The sequence below is a fragment of the Hemiscyllium ocellatum genome, chromosome 12 (assembly GCF_020745735.1).
Source record: "Hemiscyllium ocellatum isolate sHemOce1 chromosome 12, sHemOce1.pat.X.cur, whole genome shotgun sequence".
Taxonomy (NCBI): domain Eukaryota; kingdom Metazoa; phylum Chordata; class Chondrichthyes; order Orectolobiformes; family Hemiscylliidae; genus Hemiscyllium; species Hemiscyllium ocellatum.
This window is the reverse complement of record NC_083412.1, coordinates 26,969,026-26,991,980: the sequence shown is the minus strand read 5'-3', so window position 1 is coordinate 26,991,980 and position 22,955 is coordinate 26,969,026. Positions and strand designations below refer to the sequence as shown.

The following is a 22,955-nucleotide window of genomic DNA, read 5'->3' as shown; positions in this document are numbered from 1 at the left end:
TTACAAGTCATTCTGAAGTTTCATTCATTTCTCATAGTTCAAAATCTAATATGCAGCATTAGGTTCATAAATAACACTTTTTTTGCAATTATTATTTGTGAATATTACGTTTAGTGATACTATACTGTTAAAGATTTAAGGTTTAATAAATCCAGTTCCTTTATGCACTACTTTCAAAGTGTGTATGCCTTTAAATACACTTGATAATCTATGTTAAAATAGCAAAGATTCAAATTTGTATCCACTATTATACAGTAATTTAAATTTGGTCATGATTGTATGAATTTTAATAGAGAAGTTCGTGAATAGGCAAAGCTTTCTGAACATTTGTTCAAAGCTGAATTTTCACACTAGCAATCCATCATAATAGTAAGATTAATGCCCCCATGTAAACATACTAAAGTATAAACCAATGTTGTAGTCATTTCGTTGAATTACACTTTAAGGTTCTTGAAGCAAAATAATTATTTTCAGACACACAATGGTTTACAAAAATCTAAAGAGGATCTCATACTATGTTCTCAACAGTTTTGCTGTTGCAAGGAGACCATGACAGCGTCTCATCAAGTTTGCCTCAAGAGTAGCTGAGTCACAGTTTTATTTTCAGGCCTCCATTCAGTAAGGTGTTCTTTACCTTGGATTTCTACAATTAGCCTCAGCATTCCTGGTTTAGGGAGTGGTCAGGCCAATCTGGAATATGTTGCTGAGTGGTATCCATTGGCTCCTGCTGCTCCTGATTAGTAGTTAAGGACAGGATTGGTCTAAACACTGATATGCCATGATGTTACGTAGCCTGACAGCACAAAGTGCTGAGATGAATCTATAAATAAAGGTCACTTGACAGAGGTACCATGAGGATAAGTATATGGACTTAATATCCCAGCAAACACATGTTGGGATTTGGAAAGGGATGAAAATCCCTGAAAAAACAGAAAAAAATAAGAAAATGGCACTTTGCAGAATAATACTCTAACCTGTGATCATTAGTCTGATTTTGTAAATTGGCAGTGCTCTGCAGAAAAGTAAGCACCAAGGTCAGTGTGCCCTGTGTGATTTTCTACCCAGTGTGCATGCAGAGGTGTAGAACTCTGTGCCTAAATTTCCAAGGTGTGCCTCCTGATTGGTCACAGACAATGCAAATTCCCAGTTTAGTAATACAGAAAGAAGCACTGCACATTTAAAGATGTTTTGGTTTCATATGCTGTCATTAAAGGTCACGCAGTATCCAATCTGACTGGCTCATTATTAATACGATTACTTCATTGGCAATCATTGACTGACTGTTTGCACTATGTTAGCCTCATCGATGCTTTCGGTGATGTCACAAGCACAGACACCATGGAAACACCAATAACAGTTTGACAAATGATGCAATGTCATACACAGCAAGCAGGATGCCAGCTTCCATTTAAATGTAAGCAATAGATGGCTATGATGACAGTATAAATTATTCCAGGTTGCAGTGACACCCTAATTCTCAGAACTGCCTATTCCCCTCAGAGGAATAATTTGGTGCATTATTTTTTAATCCACTGGTAACTAAAAGCAAAACTGTGTACAAATCATGACCCGGAGTGCCAGAGAATGTGAATTTGCAGGAGCCTGGTTCCAATCAAAGTTTTCCAGGTGATTTCCTGTTGCCCGATATTTGGGGTCTTCTCCACAGAGCATGTTCTGGGACTGTTCCAGTGCCTGTTTGAGAAGTGGTCATCAATTTTAGCTCAAAAATGTTCAAATATGTGTAGTGAAATCAGAAACCTGTTCTTTACAAATACAACTGCGATGTTTCTGCACCTTGTAGGCAAAGCAAGCCTTCCCTCCTGTGTTAGTCACCTCAATAAATGTAGTGTATCACGTGAGTTTTGTGTTTGAAGAATCCAGCCTCTAAAACTTGCCGCCTTTTTGAAAGAAACAGAATCTTTCCGAGATGCAGTTCCACATGCCTCAGTACCTAACTATTCTTTCTGTGTGGTCCTAGTCAGTGAATGATAGCAGGGTGCTTCACCAGGATAAACTAATTACTTTTCCATTGTATTCAAATTAGGGGTAACATGACGATTGAAACCATTGGTCTTCTCACTCATCATACAGGGCGTCCTCTCCTTTCTTCACCCTCTCCTCTACAGGGTTTCAGTAAATGATTTTAGTGTTCTGTTCCAACTTGGGAATAATCCTGGGAACTTAACGTTTAAACAACATTGTTAGCCCTGGCTGTAACAAAGGCAAACATTTTAATGGAAAGACAAAAACCATTCTTGGTCAATTATGTGAAAACTAAGAATCGTTTGAGCATTAATTGTTCATTAAAAACTGCTGTAGGGTCATAATCTGAAGTTTTAGGGTCATCAGCTCCATGGCAGCCATAACTGGACCCCATCTTTGAGCTGTAGTTTTTTTTGTAAAGCACTTGAGGAGATTATCACTTCTTTACATACCTGAAAAATCTAGACAATTCGTGAAGCTACTTAGTCCCTTATTGGTTATTCTTTCCCAATGCTCAAAGTTCAGACTGGAACAATACTACTTTTTATTAGGGTTAAAGTATTTCTTGGTATCCTCCACCCGTGACGTTAAGGATAATGCTGGAAGACATGGATTATGTGCTGTGATATGAAACAGTTTTGAATCTGCTGTAATTGAATGGTGGATTTTGCTTAATGTACAGTCTGATCTATTAAATACTTCAGTTCCACAAGCCTATCTGACTCACCATGAAGTGTACCTTTCTTAGCCCCCACATCTAAGTATCGTTTGGCATAATGTTAATACTTTCTGCTCATCTTATCAACTCATCCTCTTTTTGATCAGAGGTGGGTGACCTGTGCTGGAGTGTAGGCTGTGGTAGCTACAGATGACCATTCCTCAAAGTGAGCACAGCCTCTGAGGAATGTTCGTGGGCTGCTCAAATAGAAGAAGCATGGTTACCTCACACCAACCTGAGTTAACCTCTGGGCACGTGCTCACATGTCTAAGCGCAGACATTGGAAACTTAGCCAATTTCTCCTTTTCACAGTCTGATGGTCACATTGTGTTGACCATTCCACATGGCCTACAAATCAATCAGCTCACTGTTACCTTTTTACCCTTCCGAGTAAATTGATGTTTTGTGATTTCTAAAGATTAGCTCCCTGAGGTCTAACCAAGTGCTTCCTGGACTTTTTTCCACTGTGAATCCATCTCAAGGCGAGGAAACTGTCAGTGAGCAGTGGTGGATGGGGAGGGCCTGTGGGACCAGGTGGAATGGGGTCCAGCTATGGCTGTCATGGAGCAGATGACCCTAAAATTTCAGGTAATGACCCCTACAGTATTTTTCAATGAACGATTAATGCTCAAATGATTCTTAGGTTTCACATAATTGACCAAAAATGTTTTTTGTCTTTCCATTAAAATATTTGCCTTTGTTACAGCCAGGGCTTACAATGTAGAAAATACTAGAAACACACATTGTGTCCATGAGTGTTGGTATGGCTGAATTGCAGGCTGAATTGTGGCTAGGGAGCCAGTTTTTGGAAAAAAATGTTGAGTAATGCCCTCAATTCTTTTATGAAAATGCTACATATAATATATACTTAAATGGATTGGCTTAAACATGATTTAGTACCAATATACTAAATAGGTTAACTATAATTAGAATACTTTTGAAATCTTGCACAGTTTCCTTTTCCTTTCTCACTTATAGGAGTGGGCTTTGAGAGGCAGGTCATCGGTAGATACTCTTTTGTTCATCCTCAATCTGTGCTGCACCGAAGACGGAAGCTAAAGAGACGAAAAACAATCAGTGGAATCCCCAGGCGTGTGCACCAAGAAATAGGTAACACTTTAAAACCTCCCTGACATAAATCTGCTTTGGAATATATTTTTTTTCTGCAACGTCTACTCATAACTTTGAAATAAACCTTAGAGGCGGACGTAAATTAGTGTTAAATCAGAACAGATTATTCTCACTCATTGGAAGTTTGACTTCATTCGACAGCTTTTATGACCTCATAATGTCTCAAAGGCTTTCAGTCGTGTATTTTTAAAGTGTAGCCATTGTTGGAAAGGCACAGCAAGATCACACAAACAGAGTTGTGGCAGTCACTGGATATTTTAATGATGTTAGTTCAGGTCTAAATGTTGCAAAGGACACCTGGCCTTCGAAGAAGCGCAGACACAGTGTTAGTTTGATGTCTGGTCCCAATACCAGTTCCTCTGGCAATGCAAAACTCTCTTGGTTCAGATGAAAGCAAATTACTGCTGATGCTAATATTCCGAAATGAAAAATAGAAGTGGTGGAGATGCCCAGCAGGTCTGGCAGCAGTTGTAGAGACAGAGAAAGAGAGCTATTGTTTTCAGTCAAGTATGACTCTTCTTCAGCACTGAGTGAAGTGTCAGCCTAATTTCTGTCCCCGTGTCTTTGGAGGAGGATTGAGCTCTCAAGCTTCTGACTCAGAAAATTGATTAGATGCCTTTCTCCAGCAAAAAACAGTCTATTATCATTTATGCTTTTTATTCTGAGATGATCCTGAATTCCAGGGGATACCTCATAGTCTGGTGCTTACTTGCCATGTAATGATTGTTGTAAAAGTTGCCCTTAAGACCCCAATCTGCCACTGATATGATGGGAAAGCAAGAATCATGAGCTACCATTGAGAGTTGCTGAGCTTGATCCCCATCCCGGTTGGCATCAATCAGGTTGGTACCTACTGTAGTCCTGGGTAGTTCTGGATGCCAGCAGTGTTGGTAGAAGAGTCCAACTCTTGGAATGGGTCTGAGGCTGATGCCAATGGGACTAATTTCAGAATGCAGTTAAATGTGAAATTCACGCACCTTATTAGAGAACAGAGTTTACTTTGGCAATATTTCATCTCCTGGTCCAGTCCACCCACTTAGAATGTTAAACTGAATTATGGGTGGCACGGTGGCTCAGTGGTTAGCACTGCTGTGGGACTTGGGTTCAATTCCCACCTTGGGCGACTGTCTGTGTGGAGTTTGCATATTCTCCCCTTGTCTGCGTGGGTTTCCTCTGAGTGCTCCGGTTTCCTCCCACAATCCAAAGATCTGCAGGTTAGGTGAATTGGCCAGGCTAAATTTCCCATAAGTGTTCAGGGATGTGTAGGCGAGGGGTAAGTATAGGATAATAGGGAAGAGGAATGGATTTGGGTGGGTTACACTTCAGAGGGTCAGTGTGGACCTGTTGGGCCGAAGGGCCTGTTTTCACACAGTAGGGATTCTGTGATTCTATGAATTGCTGGCAACTTGCTTGTGTTCAGTGGGGTCAGAGGAGGCAGACACAAAAGGGAGCCTCACAGTTGATATCATCCTGTCAATGCCCTCTGCTTTTCATTTGTCATACCCTGTGGGACCAATACCATCATCTCTCATCACTCCCTCCGGGGGGAGTTTTGGAATGGGGACCTGATTGCAGGAGGTCCCAGCCCAGTCCATTGCTGCCACATCCCTCCCTGTCTGTCAGAAAGCCATTGGTACTGAGTCAATTCAGGGCCTTTGTGTAATCAACTAGCTTCCTTGTCATTTTGGAGAATAATCCTTGACTCCATGTTTCATTTATTTCGCTAGCAGATTCTGATGGATCTCCCATGGCTCGAGAAAGGAATGTGATCGTTCACGTTAACCCAGAGTTGGACCTCCGTGTGGATGAGGCACATTCCACCGGCGGTCGTTCTGGGACTAAGGACTCCGAGTGCCAGACTGAAGATATTCTAATGGCTGCCCCATCAGCGAGGCGGGTCCGAATTCAACGTGGCAACAGCATCACATCTTCTCTGTCACATTCCGCTGGGAATATCCCGGTCTTGGCCGATGATTCAGGCTCGATGTTTCTCGCACCGATTGACAACCACGCCCGTGCCCGCAGCCTTTCCCGCGAAGGCATTAGAGAGTCACTGTTCCCTCACGAGTTAAGCCAGGACGACAGCGTTGAGAGCATCACTGGCACTCCAGAAAAATACCTGCCCGACCCAGAAAGAGCAGAGGAGGAAGAGGACGAAGCGAGTTTGTTTATTCAGAGTTCGCAGACACATCATTCGAAGGGAGTCACTGTCCAACCGCAGCAAAGTCCGGAGAGCAAAGCTCAGGGAACAAAGATGTCCAACTTTGTGCCAGAGGGCGATTTGGGCAACAGTGAAATCTCTTCAAATTCAGATACGTTTGGCAGTCCAGTCAACAGTATCTCCAGTGGAGGGGTTCTGTTGAGCAGTCAAATCGATCAGAAGGAGGACCACCAATCATCTAGTGGAAACTGGAGTGGGAGTAATTCAACATGCCCCTCCCAGACATCGGAGACCATCCACACTGCATCTTCACCGCCCCTGACTGGATCTTCCCACTGTGACTCTGAGCTATCCTTAAATACGCCCGCTCACACCAACTATGATTCAGCGGGTTTCTTACTGGAGCCGTACCCATACCAAGGAGATAAAGTCAGAGGTCACAGGGCAAACTCTTTCACTTCCACGGGGACAGATGTCGTGGAAGATCTCAACACAAGTAACACGAGTGACGCTGAATGGAGTTATTTACACCATTGCCATGATGCATCTTGCCATCGGGATTTCAGTCCAAGGCACTCGCGAACAAATAGCCTGGGATGTCCAAGTTTTGCCAGCATGGGTACGTGTGACAGTTTTGTTGAGAGACCATCCTCTTCCAGAACTGATTCGGGCTCACATTTCTCCGTGGATACTGAAGGGTATTATACCTCCATGCACTTTGACTGTGGTTTAAGAACTAGTAGAAACTACATTTATAACTATGCATCCACAGGCTCCAATGGAATCCAGAGTACAGAACATACTTCAGAGCTCAGTGAGCTCCCTCAAGTGGATCATTTAGAGTCGAGAAAGCAGAAGCATCGGGGCCAGAGTATTGCACTCAAGAAACCAAAGGCGAAACCAGCCCCACCAAAACGCAGTTCATCGTTGAGGAAGAATGACGTTTGTACAAGTGAGAGTGATCAGAAAAATGAACCAAAGACAAACAATGTACAGGAGAGGACTACGTCTTCTAGAGATGCACAGAAATCTTTGCAACTTGACCTAAGTCTTGCAGCTGAGAAGTTCAAAGACTCCATGCTGCCTATGAAAACAAACAGTCCTTGGGATAGTCAAATTGGATATACACATGATAATGATTTCTCAGACCCTCAACTCACCCCTTTAGGTATGCCCTCCTTCAAGGATGAAGGTGCTGTGCAATCAGATTATGCAGGTCTCTGGCTCTTAAATGACTTAAAGTCTAATGATCCTTACAGATCATTATCAAACTCCAGTACTGCCACGGGTACGACCGTGATAGAGTGCACAAAGTCTCCCGAAGGATCGGAGTCCCAGACATCCCAATCCGAGTCCCGAGCTACCACTCCATCTCTCCCCTCCGTTGAAAGTGAGTTCAAGCTGTCCTCTCCTGATAAGTTGGCCAGTTTGGCATCGCCGTCGAGTGGGTACTCGAGCCAGTCTGGCACACCGACCTCAACTTTACCTACCCCTCTGTTCCCGGGTCCCCTGTCTCCAAACAGCGGTAAAAGGAAGCCCAAAGTTCCAGAGCGAAGGTCTTCACTGCAGCAGTCTTCCACAAAGAAAGACCTCGAGCTACCAACTATACCTCCAACACACCTTGACCTAAGTGCTCTTCAGAATCTGTTTAAAAGTAAACCCTTTGCTCACAGAAACCAATTGCACATCTCAAATCAGAGCAAACCGAGAGAGGCATCTGAAAGAACCAACACCAGTCCATCTATTTCCCTTGGCATAACTCCATCAGTTCTGCAGTCTGTTCAGCTTCGCTCTGTTAGTAAAACCAAGCAATCCAGACTGGAATTCCAAGAAGACCCTGACATAATAGAAGGCCCAAGTTATGCAGAGGCTGTCTCACCACCAAGCAGAACTGAACCGTACACTTACAATCGATCGTTAACACACAAGTACAATGAAATTTCCAGTCCAGCTCAACCCTTACAAAAATCATCCCCCACTGAAGCCAACCCAAGCATTTTACATTTAGAAAGTCAGCTTGCACTTTGTCTCGAAAATAAGTTGAATAGAGAGTGTATGTCGCCACTACCCTTAGCTTCTATCGCAGCAAAGTCTCTAACACAACTCACAGTATCAGACGAGTGCCCACCAAGTGCTGAACTGGAAGATGACCAAGTGATTGCAACTGAAAGCTGCCAGACGGTCTCCGACAGCTGCGAGTGTGGTGACAAAAAGAATTCAGTCAAGCTGGGCTCTCCACACGAAACAGAGCGAAACTTCCATGATTCTGGTAAAGAGTTACAGATTGAGGTATTTGCCCAGGAAACAGGAAGTAAAGAGGAAGCTGGCAGTGTGCACTCTCCCTGCAACAGAGTTACAGAAGCTCAATCAGCAGCAGGACTGGAGTCACCAACTGCAGAGAAATTGGAGAGGAAACTTGATTTTGACTCGGTCAGTGATACGGAAAGTGTACACTGTGACATACTTCAACCAGAATTAAAAGATGCACCAAGGCTTGACAAAGACAGTGCTGAGGAGAAGACCAAAAGGGTGCAAGATGGCTGCACTGAAAGTGCTGCTGATCACAGCAGAACTGCAGAAGCTCTGGCTGAGAGTCCTAGCGATAGCCAGTCCAAAGACCACCTGGGTAATTATTTCCTTATTTTCTGGCAAGTTATACACTGAGATTGTTAAACTTCGTACTTGGTAGCACTAAGTTAATGCCCCCAGTAACGTTTCCTTTCATAGCACAAAGCTTGACTATTTTCAGAATATTTTTGGTCAACTTAACCCTTGCAGTCAGTTTATGTATCGAAATCAGTCCGAATAATTACATAAAATAAGCATGATCCAGGTTGACATTCAGAGCTCCAGTGAAAGTTGACTGCGACAGTTCTTCATCAGTAAGATGTTCATTTCTGCTGCATCAGCATCAAAATTCTGATCTTTTCGTTTAAGGTTTTTCTTTAATCTCTTTGTACACGGGCATGGAACATGCATACGTTTGCTTTACTTTATGAGCTTCACAAATATAAGGTGAACAATTTTGAAGCAATGTTTTTCTGATCATTCTTTAAATCGTGTCTTATCCACTGGAACGGAAATTATGGTGCATTGCAATAAATGTTCTTAAAGATTCAGTACAGATGAGAATGCATTCAAAAGCCCTATTATGTAAGGATGGTGAAGCGGGGGGGGGGGGGGGCATCTTCTTGGAACTGGACTGCACAGCCCAGGTGAACACAGCAAACATTGGAAGCCCGAGTGGGAGGTGTGCATTTCTGTACCAGAGCTGGGTTAATTTCCCTCAACATACAGCAAAAGAAGAAAAATTGAGCAGGCTAGTTTAAAAATGCATAGTCTGACTTGTCCAGTTTTAAGATCTTTACTGTTCACACTTAAGTAGGGTTTTGGAATACTGAATTTTCCAAGTTGTAGAAAAACATTGATTTTTTTCATTATTTGGATGTAATATTTTCAGCACATATCCTTTATATATTAAAAAAAATTGTTGATTTAAAATGTCACCCAAGGCATATTCAAGTTGTCATTTTCTGGATGTAAGTTTGCTCGATAAGCTGGAAGGTTCATGTTCAAATGTTTCGTCACCATGCTAACTAACGTTATCAGTGAGGCTCCAGTGAAGCACTGGTGTTAGTGACCTGCTTTCTGTTTATACGTTTAGATTTCTTTGGGTTGGTGATGTCATTTGCTGTGGTGATGTCAGTTCCCATGTGGTATCATTTCCAATTACGTTTCTCAGAGGGTGGTAAATGGTGTCCAAGTTGATGTGTTTGCTGATTGAATTTCAGTTGGAATGCCATGCTTCTATGAATTCTAGTGCATGTCTCTGTTTAGCTTGTCCTAGGATAGATGTTTTATCAGTTGAAGTGGTGTCCTTCCTCATCTGTGTGTAAGGATACTCGTGAGAGTGGGTCATGTCTTTTTGTGGCTAGTTGATGTTTCATGTATCCTGGTGGCTAGTTTTCTGCCTGTTTATCCAATGTAGTGTTTTTTACAGTCCTTGCAAGGTATTTTTGCAATGACATTAGTTTTGCTTGTTGTTTGTACAGGGTCTTTTAAGTTCATTAGCTGCTGTTTTAGTGTGTTGGTGGGTTTGTGCACTCCCATGATGCCAAGAGGTCTGATTAGTCTGACAGTTATTTCCAAGATGTCTGATGTAGAGGAGAGTGGCTAGGGTTTCTGGACATGTTTAAAGACCTGTAACAAACACTACATTGGGCAAACAGGCAGAAACTAGCAACAAGGACAATTGAACATCAACTAACCACAAAAAGACATGGCCCACTCTCATGGGTGTCCTTACATACATTTGAAGAAGGACACCACTTTGACTGGGACACTTCCACCATAGGACAAGCCAAACAGAGATATGCATGAGAATTCCTAGAAGCATGCCATTCCAACCAGACTCTGTCAACAAACACATCATTTACCACCCTCCGAGAAAAAGAATAGGAGCTGACACCATCACAGGAAATGACATCACCAACTCAAGGAAACCTAAACATATAAATAGAAAGTGTGTCACTAACACTAGTGCTTCACCGGAGGCTCACCGATATTATCTAGTATGGTGACAAAACGTCTGAAAATGAATCTTCCAGCTCAGCAAGCAAACTTATATCCAGAACCTCAACCTGAGCTACAAATATTCTCAATACCTGTCATTTTCTGTTTGGTCATAAGTTTAGGAGTTGTGGTGCAAGAATATTTTATATTTGTTTAATTTTGGGGCCAATAGAAATTGCACAGCAAATATTTGATACTGATTCCTGGACAACGCAAATATATTTTGAGATTGTTTTTGACAATGTTTCTGCAGAAGCAGTTCGAAAATAAAATGTACTTTTAATGGTGAGATTTTTAAGCAAATTTAACTACATCATCAGAAATATGCTGAATGAAAGGTGTTTTTCTCAGACAGTTAATAATAACTTGTCTAAATAATTACAGGGAGAAACGTTTTCTAACATGAAGTCGGTAAAGGCAGTTAAACAATTAAACCAGAGAGCTGCAGACCTTTTAGACACACTTAGAAAGTTAGCAATCCTGGATAAACAGGTAGATGACAACCCACTGAAGGTATAGGATGATTGTGATTATACATTACTATACAATTATTGTGAAGAGGAAATGCAAAGTTGAAGTTTTTCAGCTTGCACTCATCAGGACTAAGGCACATGAGCTGTTAACTGTAAACCTTAATTTTCAGACCAGGCCAGTAGACTTTGATTGGTCAGATGGTTGCTATGGGCAATACGGCAGAGAAAACATGTTGACCTAATCAGTGAACTACTCCTGCTCGTGTGAACTACTCGTATCAGCAATGGCCCAACCAATCAGCACCTTCTTCTCGTTCTGTATAAATTGGTGTTCCTTCTACAAATCTGGTGTCCTGGTCCTGATGAGTTCAAGACAAAGAGCTTTGACCTCATATCTTCCTTTTAGCAATGTTTAAATTTCATACTACAAGCAAATATTTGTACAACTACATGTTACACAAATTGATTTGAATTATTCTGGTTTGAACGTATGCTGTCTATGTACATGAGTTGTGAAATGAAGCTAGTTAACAATTTACATCAAGCCTCAATTCATGAAGATTGACCGTGTGCATGTTCTTGGAGTGACTGAGGAACTGTAAGGTTATAATGAGGCATGCTATTGCTGCAATCTCAGTTGTAGATATGAGGCAACCTGAGTCAACTCCCACAAAAGATGTTTATAGAAATGACCTATACCATTGTAGCTCTGATTCTGAACATAATCTTCTGTCCCAGAGATGGTAGTTTCCGAGGTGGGAAGGTTATTTAGTTAGGCAGGGGGTGATGTCATTGCCTCAACCCTGCCACCTTCCCACACCCACCAGAATGAATGCCCATGGTGAACTTCACTGGCCAATTGAAGCCTTTCAAGGGAATGCTTCGGCTAGAGGTCATCAATGGTTGACTGAGGGACTGGTCATCAGGAAGTAGGGATCCTGATAATAACTATCGTCTGTCCTTCCTTCTTAACCCACATTAGGAACCCCTGGCCTCAGTCTCCCATAATCTTGAGAGTGGCAGCTACAGCCTCCTCAATGGCATTATTGAGTACAAGAGCTGCGGGCCTGTGACTGGCCCATCTCTCTCACAAAGTGGGTTTTCTATTCCTGACATCATGGTTCCTGGTGAATGTTCTCCAGGTGGCCTTGCTACCTGCCTGTTTGGCATGTTGTTCAACGGCCTTAGTGAAAACATAAATGGTGAAAAGTAGTGTCATGTTATTTCTCCAGCTAACAGGTGAGCTCCCTGCTCCAGAACTAGAGTCGGCCTTCTTTATGGTGGACACACATTCAATTTGAATCAAATACCAAATCATTCTCAATTCTTGAAAATCATCCAGCGCAGTAATTTGAAATGTTGCACAGGCTAGGATTCCTAATGCATTTTTGCCAAAATGAATCGAAATGTTAATACACCAAGGAAATACTGCGTATTTTTCTCGTCCACAGATGTAGAACAGGGTGAAAGTTGCTTGACTTCTCCTTTGGATCTTGAAACGAACGAAGATAATGTATTCATATCACCAAACAAACTCCGTACAACAGAGGACCTTTTTGCTGTGATTCACAGGTCAGGAGTCTTTACAAACATTTCCATATACTTGTCCAGAAGATGATCTGAAAATAAATTGCAGGCATTACTCGTGTGAATTCCAAGCGTTTCTGTGTCAGGAATGGCTGGGAGTGATAACAAGGTATATAAATCTTCTGAAAGGTTTTGGAAACAAGGTTGTGGCAGTTTTGTTCAGACACCGATTGAAATTTTTGTATTGATTTTTTGAAGCAAATGCTTTTTTTTCCTTTCTTACTGTTAAAGCATAAAAAAAATGAAGTGCGTATATAAATTTTCTCCCTTTGCGTAGCACGTTTACTCCATAAAATGGTGAAGAAGGATAGATAACTGGAAGAAGAGTAATTCAACAACAACAGCTCCATTTATATAGCATCTTTAGTGGAATGAAAAATCCAGTGGTTTCACAGGACCATTTGGTTCTTAGCAGGGAAAGATAAGATAAAGTATTTTTTTCACTGGTCGGGGAGGGTTTGAATTTAAGAACAGGGAGGTTCTGCTGCAATTGTACAAGGTGTCAGTGAGTATTATACACCTGGAGTATTATGTACAGTACTGGTCTCCTTTATGACTGTAGAATCCCTACAGTGTGGAAACGGGCCCTTCAGCCCAACAAGTCCACACCGACCCACCGAAGAGTAACCCACCCAGACCCATTCCCTCTACCCTATATTTCGCCCTGACTAATGCACCTAACCTACACATCCCTCAACACTATGAGCTATTTAGCATGGCCAATTCACCTATCCTGCACATCCTTGGACTGTGGGAGGAAACCGAAGCAAACCCACGTAAACACGGGGAGAATGTGTAAACCCCACAGATAGCCACCCGATGCTGGAATCGAACCTGGGTCACTGGCGCTGTGAGGGCAGCAGTGCTAACCACCGTGCCACCCCACTTGAGGAAGGATATATTGGCTTTGGAGGCAATGCAGAGCAGTTTCACCAGGTTGATTACGGAGATGAGGAGGTTTCCCTGTGAGGACAGGTTGAGCCGCCTGAAACTAACCGCATGGTGGTTAGCACTGCTGCCTCATAGCGCCAGTGACCCAGGTTCGATTCCAGCATCGGGTGGCTATCTGTGGTGTTTACACGTTCTCCCCGTGTCTGCGTGGGTTCGCTCTGGTTTCCTCCCACAGTCCACGGATGTGCAAGGGGGTGCTAGAATTTAGAAGATTGAGAGGGGATCTTAATTAAGAAAGGGATAGACAAGGTAGAGGGAGGCAAGTTGTTTCCACTGGTGGGTGAGACTAGGACTGGGGGGCACAACCTTAAGATGCGGAGGGGTAGATTTAGAATAGAGATGAGGAGGAACTGCTTTTCCCAGAGAGCAGTGAATCCATGGAATTCTCTGCGCAAGGAAGCAATAGGGGTAGCCTCATTAAATATGTTCAAGACACAGTTGGATGGATTTCTGCATGGTAGGAGAATTAAGGGTTATGGGGATCACGCAGGTAGGAGGTGCTGAGACAATGGTCAGACCAGCCATGATCGAAGCCGGCTCGATGGGCCGAATGGCCAACTCCTGCTTCTGTTGCTATGAAACTATGACAGTTCTGGCTCGTTCATTGTTATTAAAAAAAAGTCCTTTTCGTCCCTTGAATCCTTTCACCAGCTCCAGGCTGAGTGATCCAGTTACAGTCTCTGGGAACCTGTGACTCCAGGTGCCTAGCTGCAGGATTACACATCGGGAGGGCTAGGCCATTTGAGGATTTACATCCAATAAAATTGCAGTCAGTTTGGAGGCAAGTCCAGAAGAAAGTCACTGAAAATGCAATAACACTGTAGCAGAGGAATTAAAAAGAACACTAAACTGAAAAATAATTAAGTGACAAAAAAGTTAACATTTTAAGATTCAACTACCTTGATCAGAAGCCTGTTTGGTGGTCTTCGAAGGAATACAAATGATGTCACCCAGTGGCCAAAACATGCAACTGCAGGCAATGAATTTGAAATCAGCAACTGCTGGGGACTGAGTATGATTTTACAACTTGAGTGGCTCAACTGAGATTCAGCTCAGTTATTAGATTAGATTAGATTCCCTACAGCGTGGAAACAGGTCCTTCGGCCCAACAAGTCCACACCGACCCTCCGAAGAGCAACCCACCCAGACCCATTCCACTATATTCACCCCTGCCTAATGCACCTAACACTATGGACAATTTAGCATGGCCAATTCATTTGTGGGATTGTGGGAGGAAACCGGAGCACCCGGAGGAAACCCAAAAAGACACAGGGAGAACGTGCAAACTCCATACAGACAGTTGCCTGAGGCGGGAATTGAACCCGGGTCTCTGGCGCTGTGAGGCAGCAGTGCTAGCCACCGTGCTGCCCCAGTGAACTGAAGCAAAACTTTAAAATATACAAAAAATCACAGTCTTTAGACTGTAGCATCCTCTTATCCTCAGTTCATAAACAACAAATAAAGTACATGTCCCTCTGTGTTACAGGTTAATCTGTTAAGGTCTCCTACACCCAGCTAGGCCATAAATAATTAATCTCCTCCTGGATGTTGTTGTCTCTTCCTTTGTCAGTGTTTAGCATACCCTGTCACTTCCCAAGTCCTTCATAGAACATTTTTGTTAACACTGTCTCCTGTTTGCATGGATGACATTGATACCAAACTACAATATGGTCCACTCCTTAGAAACTTGAAATCTGCCTCAGTTCTGGTACAGAAAGCACACGATCCTTACAGTCTAAACTTTTCCCTGAACACAACTACATGCACACACAAATTTTTTTTTTAAATGTATGAACATCCTGTCATATGTACTTTAGTCCTTTTTCTCATTATCTGCTGATACACCAACTTGAACTGTTTTCTTGGTAGTTTTTGTCCATAGTGGTGATTTGCCATTGCCTCCTCCTCTCCATAGGACAGGGCAAGGAAGCAGTGCAAAGTCCTACCTTAGCCAAAATGGGAAATCAAACACACTCTGATATTCAACCACCCAGCTAACAGTGAGCATCAGCCTCCAAATCATAAGTTGCAATTGTCAAGTAGCAACTTATTTTATTCTTGCCTAGCATGACATATGGTATAGGGCAGTTAGAGGAGGTGTAGCAATGAAAATACTTATCACAATATCTGTCATCATGAAGCTCCATCATTCATTTTATTGAGGCCAATCAATTTAGCAAGTATACAGAGTCTACGGGGCACTTGTGAAGTGGGTTCAAGTCCTACCTGTTCCAGAGGTTGTAATAACTAACATCTCTGACCAGATTGATTAGAGAATATCTACAACAAATCACTCCTTCCCTCATTTGTACCTTACTGTTCATCTTAGCTCCATGTCCCTTGGTACTCTTACCTAATAAAAATCTGCTCATAACAGGCTTAATCCTCCCCCATCCACCCCCCAAGAACCAGAGCCTTTTGGGCCAGATATCATATGGAATAGGCTGTCTTCACTCCTGGTCTATTGTCTGAAGTGCACTTCTTGGGTTGAATTTTCCCAGGGTTGTGCAGATGCATTTGGAGACAGGTCTGAGAATCTTCTTGTTATAATTTTGTTGGCGATAGGGTCTGATGGTAAATTGACGAGATCGGTCCACTTGAAAATGGCACTGGGATCCTCCCCATGATGTCTGAGCCATGCACCCCTCAATGAGATCAAAGTCTAGCCATTGTTGGAGGTGGCCCCCAAATAGCTCATGGCCTATTGAAAGCCACTTCCAGATGACCACAGTGAGACTTTTAGCCAGACAATGCTGTGGCTCCCTGAAGCTCTATGTTGTCCTTAACTGGATGGGATTACAAGTTCATTGAATGGAGGCCACAATTAAGCCTGACATTGGGGTCCCCAATTCTCAGCAAATGCGGCCTTACCTGTTTGGTTTAGCTCATCAGTTTTCACAGATTCTTTGCTATATTTAGAAGCATTTTTTTGACAGCTCTATCAAAAGTCAATCATAGGACATTGGAATGGGAGTAGGCCATTCAGCCCTTTGAGGCTGTCCCGCCATTCTGTGAGATCACGGCTGATCTGTGACCAAACTCCATATACCTGCCTTAGGGCCCATATCCCTTTACAGTTTTGCTTAATTTACATTTATCTATCTCAGATTTAAAATTAATAACTGACCCTGCATCCACTACTGTTTGTGGAAAAGAATTCCAAAACTTTATGTCTAGAAGTGCTTCACATCATCTCTCCTGAATAGTCTAGCCATAATTCTCAGACCAACCCCCTAGTTCGAGAGTCTATAGCCAGTGGAAATAATTTATCTTTATCTATGTTGTACTTTCCTGTTAATTTCTTAAAACTCCAATCAGATCACTCTTTAACTTGCTCAGTTCTGGAGAAAACAGGCCTAATTTGTATGATATTTACTCATAACTTAATCCCTGAGCCTATGTATCATTCTTGTAAACTCGCACTGTATTCCCTCCAAGGCAAATATAAGGTATGATGCTCAGATCTGCTCCAGGGTCGAACTAGGGTTTTGTACAACTGCAACATAAGCTCTGAATCCTTGTACTCCTGTCCTCTAGATATAAAGGGCAGCAGAGTGTAGATCAGAGTGGTGCTGGAAGTGCACAGCAGGTCAGCCAGCATCCGAGGAGCAGGAAAATCAACGTTTCGGGCAAAAGCCCTTCATCAGGAATAGAGGCAGCACTCAATTCACCTTCTTGATTATTTTCTGGACATGTTTGTGCCATTTTAAATATCCCTGTTCCTGAATCCCTGTCTATGTTCCCTCAGAGCTCTCCGTTTTCAGGGAACTCATGCTAGAATACATTGCAGGCATGCAGCAACCCAGCATTTTTAAATTCATTCATGGATGTAGGTGTCATTGCCTGGGCCAGCAATCATTGTCCATCCCTAAGTATTGTTGAGGTTGTGGTGAACTGCCTCTTTGAACTTCTGTAGATGATGGGGTGTGGGTATGCCATCAGACTTCTCAGCTTCTGGGCTGCTCTTGTAGTCATGGTATTTATACGGCTGGTCCCGTTCACTTTCTGGTTACCGGGGTCTAGTTAGTAATAGGGAATTCAGCAATGTTAATGCCAGTGTTTGCCAGTTGGAGATGGTCCTTGCTTGACACCTCTGTGCTGCAAATATTTTGAATTCAAGCCTGGATATAGTCTCCCTGTGCTAATGGGCATGGACTGCCTCAGTACTTTTAATTGTGAGCTTTGACAGCAACTTTCGACAGCATTCACTATCAGTAGATGTTAAACTAGACATGTTGAAACCACAATGGAGAACAGATGGCTCCGTAAATTGAGGAGATCTTCAGATTTGCATCAAATTTCACCATTTAATTTGAATGATTTATTTAGTATGTGATATAAATAGCATCTCCCAATTAGATTTAGCTCTGATCTTCATACAGATGACAGCTGAGTTTGCTCTTGGGATATTTGGGTGCTTCAACAATCTGGCGCCCTGAGGTGAGCTGTTCTCTCAAACAGCGGATCCTGGAACATTAGAGAATGTGCATTCTGTGGATTTTCTGACCATTAAAAGGGAGGGATGTTAGCCTGAGAGTGATGGTTGTATAGCACTGAAACAGACTCTTCAGTCCACTCATCCATGCCGACGAGATATCCTAACCTAATCTAGTCCCATTTGTCAGCACTTGGCCCATATCCTCTAAACCCATTCTATTCATATACCCATCCAGATGCCTTTTAAATGTTATAACTGTACCAGCCTCCACCACGTCCTCGGCAGCTCATTCCATACATGCACCACCCTCTGCGTGAAAATGTTGTCCCTCAGATCACTTTTAAACCTTTCGCCTCCCACCTTCAATCTTCAGCCTTTCGTTTTGGACTCCCCTACATTGGGAAAAATACTTTGGCTATTCACCTTATCCATGAACACTGCTGTCCCTAGTGGAAATACCAGATTGTGGACTCCACAATGACAACTGACCTTTCAACAAATCTTTGAATGTCAGAACATTTTCTAACTAACCTGTTTAGAGATGTTACCACACATCTCTGGAGCAGATCGGACTTGAACCCCAGTCCTCCTGGTCTTGTGATAGGGATTCTATTTCTGCACCACAAGAGCCTGAGTTAATCGTGTTTGTAGATATTTTGAATCAATCTGTTCAGTTGTGTTATGACGCATGTCTGAGGCAGTTGGGAGTTGAACCCGGGCCTCCTGATCTTAACACTGCTAAGGACACATGACTGCACCACACTACCCCCCCATATGGAAAATGTCACAAGGTACAACACAAAGAGTCATACCAAAATGGACAAATCATCTGTATTAACTAGACATTAAATATACACATTATGTGTTATTGCTAAAAACAGCAGAATCCTTCAAATACTTTGACTATATTTCTGTCTTTCAGTGGCATTCATCCTCTCAGGAGGAATCTCCATCACTAGAAGGACAGAGTTGCATTTAAATGGAGCCTTGTATGACCTCATAATGTCTCAAAGCACTTTATAGCCAAAGAAGTACTTTTGAAGTGTGGTTACTGTTGTAATGTAGGAAACAAGAGCTTCTAATTTTCCCAGAGCAAGCTTCCACTGACAAGTCATTTTTGGTGATGTTGAAGAACTAATATTAACTGGGGGGGACTCTCCTAATGGCTTCAGGCTCTATGACATCCATCTGGGAGGACAGCGGGCACTTCTGACAGTGCTGCACTCCTTCAGATGTGTCAGCCTCAAGTAGAGGGTCCAGTCTCTGAAGTGAGACTTAACTTCATATTTTGCTGACAGCTGAGAATGCTACTGATGAGCCACATTGCTGAACCATTTGGCAGAAATCGGGGATGGAGCCTTGTTATTGAATGCAGGACGTAGGGAACGCTGTACATATGAATCGTATTCCAACCAACTGCCCTGCCATCTTCTCCCGAATAGATTTATCAACCCTCCACAATTGTCCTCCTGAATTAATCTCCTGGAGACCATAGCCAGCATCCCAGGAGACATGGTGACCTTGAAAATAATGTGTGTTTTTGACCCATTGTCCAGGCATACTTCCATTTGCTAAGCTTCAAAGTTACAGCTGATGGAATTTCAGCTTTGTTTTTCTATTTTCCTATTTTCTATTGTGGAGAACTGCAATGTAGAACTTTTAACTTTTTTCTTTATTTCTCTGTTTTTATTTTAAAATTTAAGATTTGTAACTAGGTACTTTGTACCTAAGAAGGCAACATTGTACACATTTCACTGTACTCCTGTACATGAGTACATGTGACAATTAAACATAAAATCCCTAGTGTGGAAACAAGCCATTTGGCCCAACAAGTCCACCCAGACCCAGTTCCCTATTGTATTACTTTACATTTCCCCTGACTAATGCACCTAACCTACACATCCCTGAACACTATGGGTAATTTAGCATAGTCAATTCACCAAACCTACACATCATTTGGATTGTGGGAGGAAACCAGAGTACCTGGAGGAAACCCATGCAGACATGGGGAGAATGTGCAAACGCCATACAGTCACCCAAGGTTGGAATTGAACCCAGGTCCCTGGTGCTGTGAAGCAGCAGTGCTAACCATTGAGCCACCATGCTACCCCCCTTAGAAACATGCTATTTGATTGGGTGGTGGGAGGTTGGATACTATGCACCATTGCATCCACCCAGAGGTGGAAACCCTGTTTCCCAGTTGTTCCCAACTGATGTCGAGATGCTTTCATTTGAGCCAGTGTTTATAGTAGGGTTGGGGAATGATGCTAACATCTGATCTATGTTGTTTTGCCCTCTAGATCAAAGAGGAAGCTTCTGGGAAGGAAAGATTCTGACGAGGGGCCAAATGTGAACAAACCAAAATCATCCCCCGGGACTCCTCCTGCTGTTCAAAAGCAGCCTGGCCCTATTTACAGGAGCGTCCGCAAATCCAACACCTCCCACGAGGAGTTCAAGCTGCTGCTGCTGAGGAAGGGCAGCCGCTCAGACTCCAGCTACCGACTGTCCGCCGCCGAGATACTGAAATCCGCCAGCCCCGTATCTCCCAAGTCGCCAGGAGACAGCTCGCCAGAGCAGGCGAAAGACTCCGAGGACACGTCCCCGGCCCCTTTGCCTTCCGGGCGCGAGGTGCAGCCCCCAGTGTCACCGTGCTCGCCCAGGTTCAGTACCGAGGGCATCTCTGCCCGCGGCTTCTCGCTCTCGGTGTCTTCACGGCCAAGTCGCTCCCGTGCGCCGCCAGTGGCGGGCAGCAGCCGTTACAGCACGCGCAGCCGCCTCCACAGTGCACCGATGCAGGTCATCTCTGAGGGTGAAGCTGAGAACTCGGATGGAAGCCCGCACGACGATCGGAACTCACGGGGCGCACAGTAACTGTCCCACTGGAGAACCAACATCAATGTGCATGTGGGGTTTTTTTTTCCTTTTTAGTTTAGCAATGTTTATGCTGAAAGGTTTATCAAAACAAAAGAAGAGCAGGGCAAGGTCTAAACTGTGTTCAGAACACACACAAAAAAAACAGGTTATTGCCCAATAGGTACTGAGATAAGACTGTTTCTCCAAAATTGCTCATGAAATTCAACCATTCCAGCGTACACATATTTTGATTAAATAAGTTACAATTTGAGACATAACCAGAGCAAATGTTGAAGAGATTTTTGATGGAAAGGAAATCACAAAAAAAATCCTTAATGAATTTGGGCAATTACTCTGTTTTTAAAGTCTCAGATGAATTTTGCAAGGTTTATGCATGGTTGTTCCCTATTTGTGTGATATTAGTGGGGTGTCATTATCCTAGGCTGTTTAAACAGCAGCCGAAGCAACAGGACCATTGTGAGAAAGGTACATTGCAGGCCCTTGGTATTCCTGATTGAGTGATGATAGGTGAGAAATGGAATGGCTCTGCTCTGAGCAGCACAGTCTTTGAAACTAATGTAAATATCATTATTTTTGGTTGATTTGAAAAGGTATTAATCCTTTGAGCAAAGCACATTCTTAATCATTTGCATCATCAGAGTGTTCTCGGAATGAAATAGTCCTTGATCTTAAAGATTAAAACAATGATGGAGGAGGTAAAACATGAGCAAATTGGTTTCCTTTTCAAAATACAGTCTCCAAGCTAATCTAGATATTATTCCTAAAGATGATCACTTTGGGTTTGTGGTTTCATCTCACCCATAAACCATAACTGAGATGGTCTATCACTATAATTAATTTGGGAGAAAAACATGTATCGCCTCAAAAGGTTTACAGAGTTTTTACATTTACCTGGATATTTAAATCTAATTGATGTATTATCATATAACTAATAATTATAATTAGATAATTGATAGTTGTCCACTTCTAAGAGTTTAAAATTTACATTGCTCAAGTATTCTTCCCTTACAGCTTAAATCTTAATTAACTTCTACTGGTTACAGGAGAAATAGAATTTCAGCTAAAGGATTAATACTGTACTACCTAATAATGAAAAATATTATGTTTTTTTGAATTTACTAAAAATCATTATATTGTACAAAATACAAAAGGAACCTAAGGAAATGATTATTTTTGTGATTAAAGTTGAAATACCTGTGTGTAGACACCAAGAATTGCATGTTTGCAAATTTGCCATATTTGAAAACAGTATACAAACATTTTGGGAACCACAATGGTGAGGGTTAAGGCAAAAAAAGAGCTTTTTTAACATAAGAGACATTACCATTGTAATGAAAATGTTTTATCTACAGGTTGTAATGCACAGATGTCAGTACGATGGGATTGACATGGAATTAACTGAGAAGATAAAAAGGCAGGTTTTTTTTGTAGTTTTAAGTTCTTCAATAAAAAAGGGGAGAGAAGAGCAGTAAGTGCATGGGGGAAATTTTAGCCTTTAGGAATTGGCACAGCAGAGTAACTTTGGGCAAGTTGTAAAACAGGGCTGATCCTGTGGTTGGCCGCCCAGTAACTTAGCATAAAATGACCCCCACATAGGTTTGTGAAGGAATTGGTGATGGTGTAAAGTCAAAAATGAATAGGGTAGAGGATCTATTTCATGCGTATTGGAAATACCATATTCAAAAGTGAGAAGAGGATGATTAATGGTGTGAGATGACTGATGCGTGAATGGGTAAGAAAATGGGGTATGTTTTAAAGTGCAGATTGATCCAGTGATGTTCAGTGAAAGAAATTTTGCCAAGAAGATTGTAATTCCACTTTGGCATGCTGAAGAAGTGCAGAAAGCAATGTAGATTTTGAAATATCTACACTGAAGATTTGAAGACAGTTCCAAGTTAGGAATGGATGGTGATAATATTGTAAACGCTCTTTTCTCAAAAAATGATCACAAATACATTTGGCACCATGAGCTGATTCTCTTCAGTTCAGTCAACTATACCAAGCATTATTGTTCTCATTTTACTTGAGTGTTAGTTTAACATCCCAGGTCAACTTCACTTAGAAGAA

The 22,955-nt window shown here is 42.4% G+C and overlaps 1 protein-coding gene across 1 annotated transcript in view; it reads left to right on the top strand.

Moving 5' to 3' along the window:
• The window catches only part of nhsb (Nance-Horan syndrome b (congenital cataracts and dental anomalies)), a 397,274-nt gene extending 375,736 nt beyond the window's left edge, over positions 1-21,538 (top strand). Inside the window, exons 6-9 of the mRNA XM_060832952.1 lie at positions 3,680-3,811; positions 5,560-8,619; positions 12,490-12,610; positions 20,315-21,538. Coding sequence (XP_060688935.1) covers positions 3,680-3,811; positions 5,560-8,619; positions 12,490-12,610; positions 20,315-20,885 — 3,884 coding nt within the window. The 3' untranslated portion in view covers positions 20,886-21,538. The remainder of the gene's footprint in view (positions 1-3,679; positions 3,812-5,559; positions 8,620-12,489; positions 12,611-20,314) is intronic.
• The last annotated feature ends 1,417 nt before the right edge of the window (positions 21,539-22,955 follow it).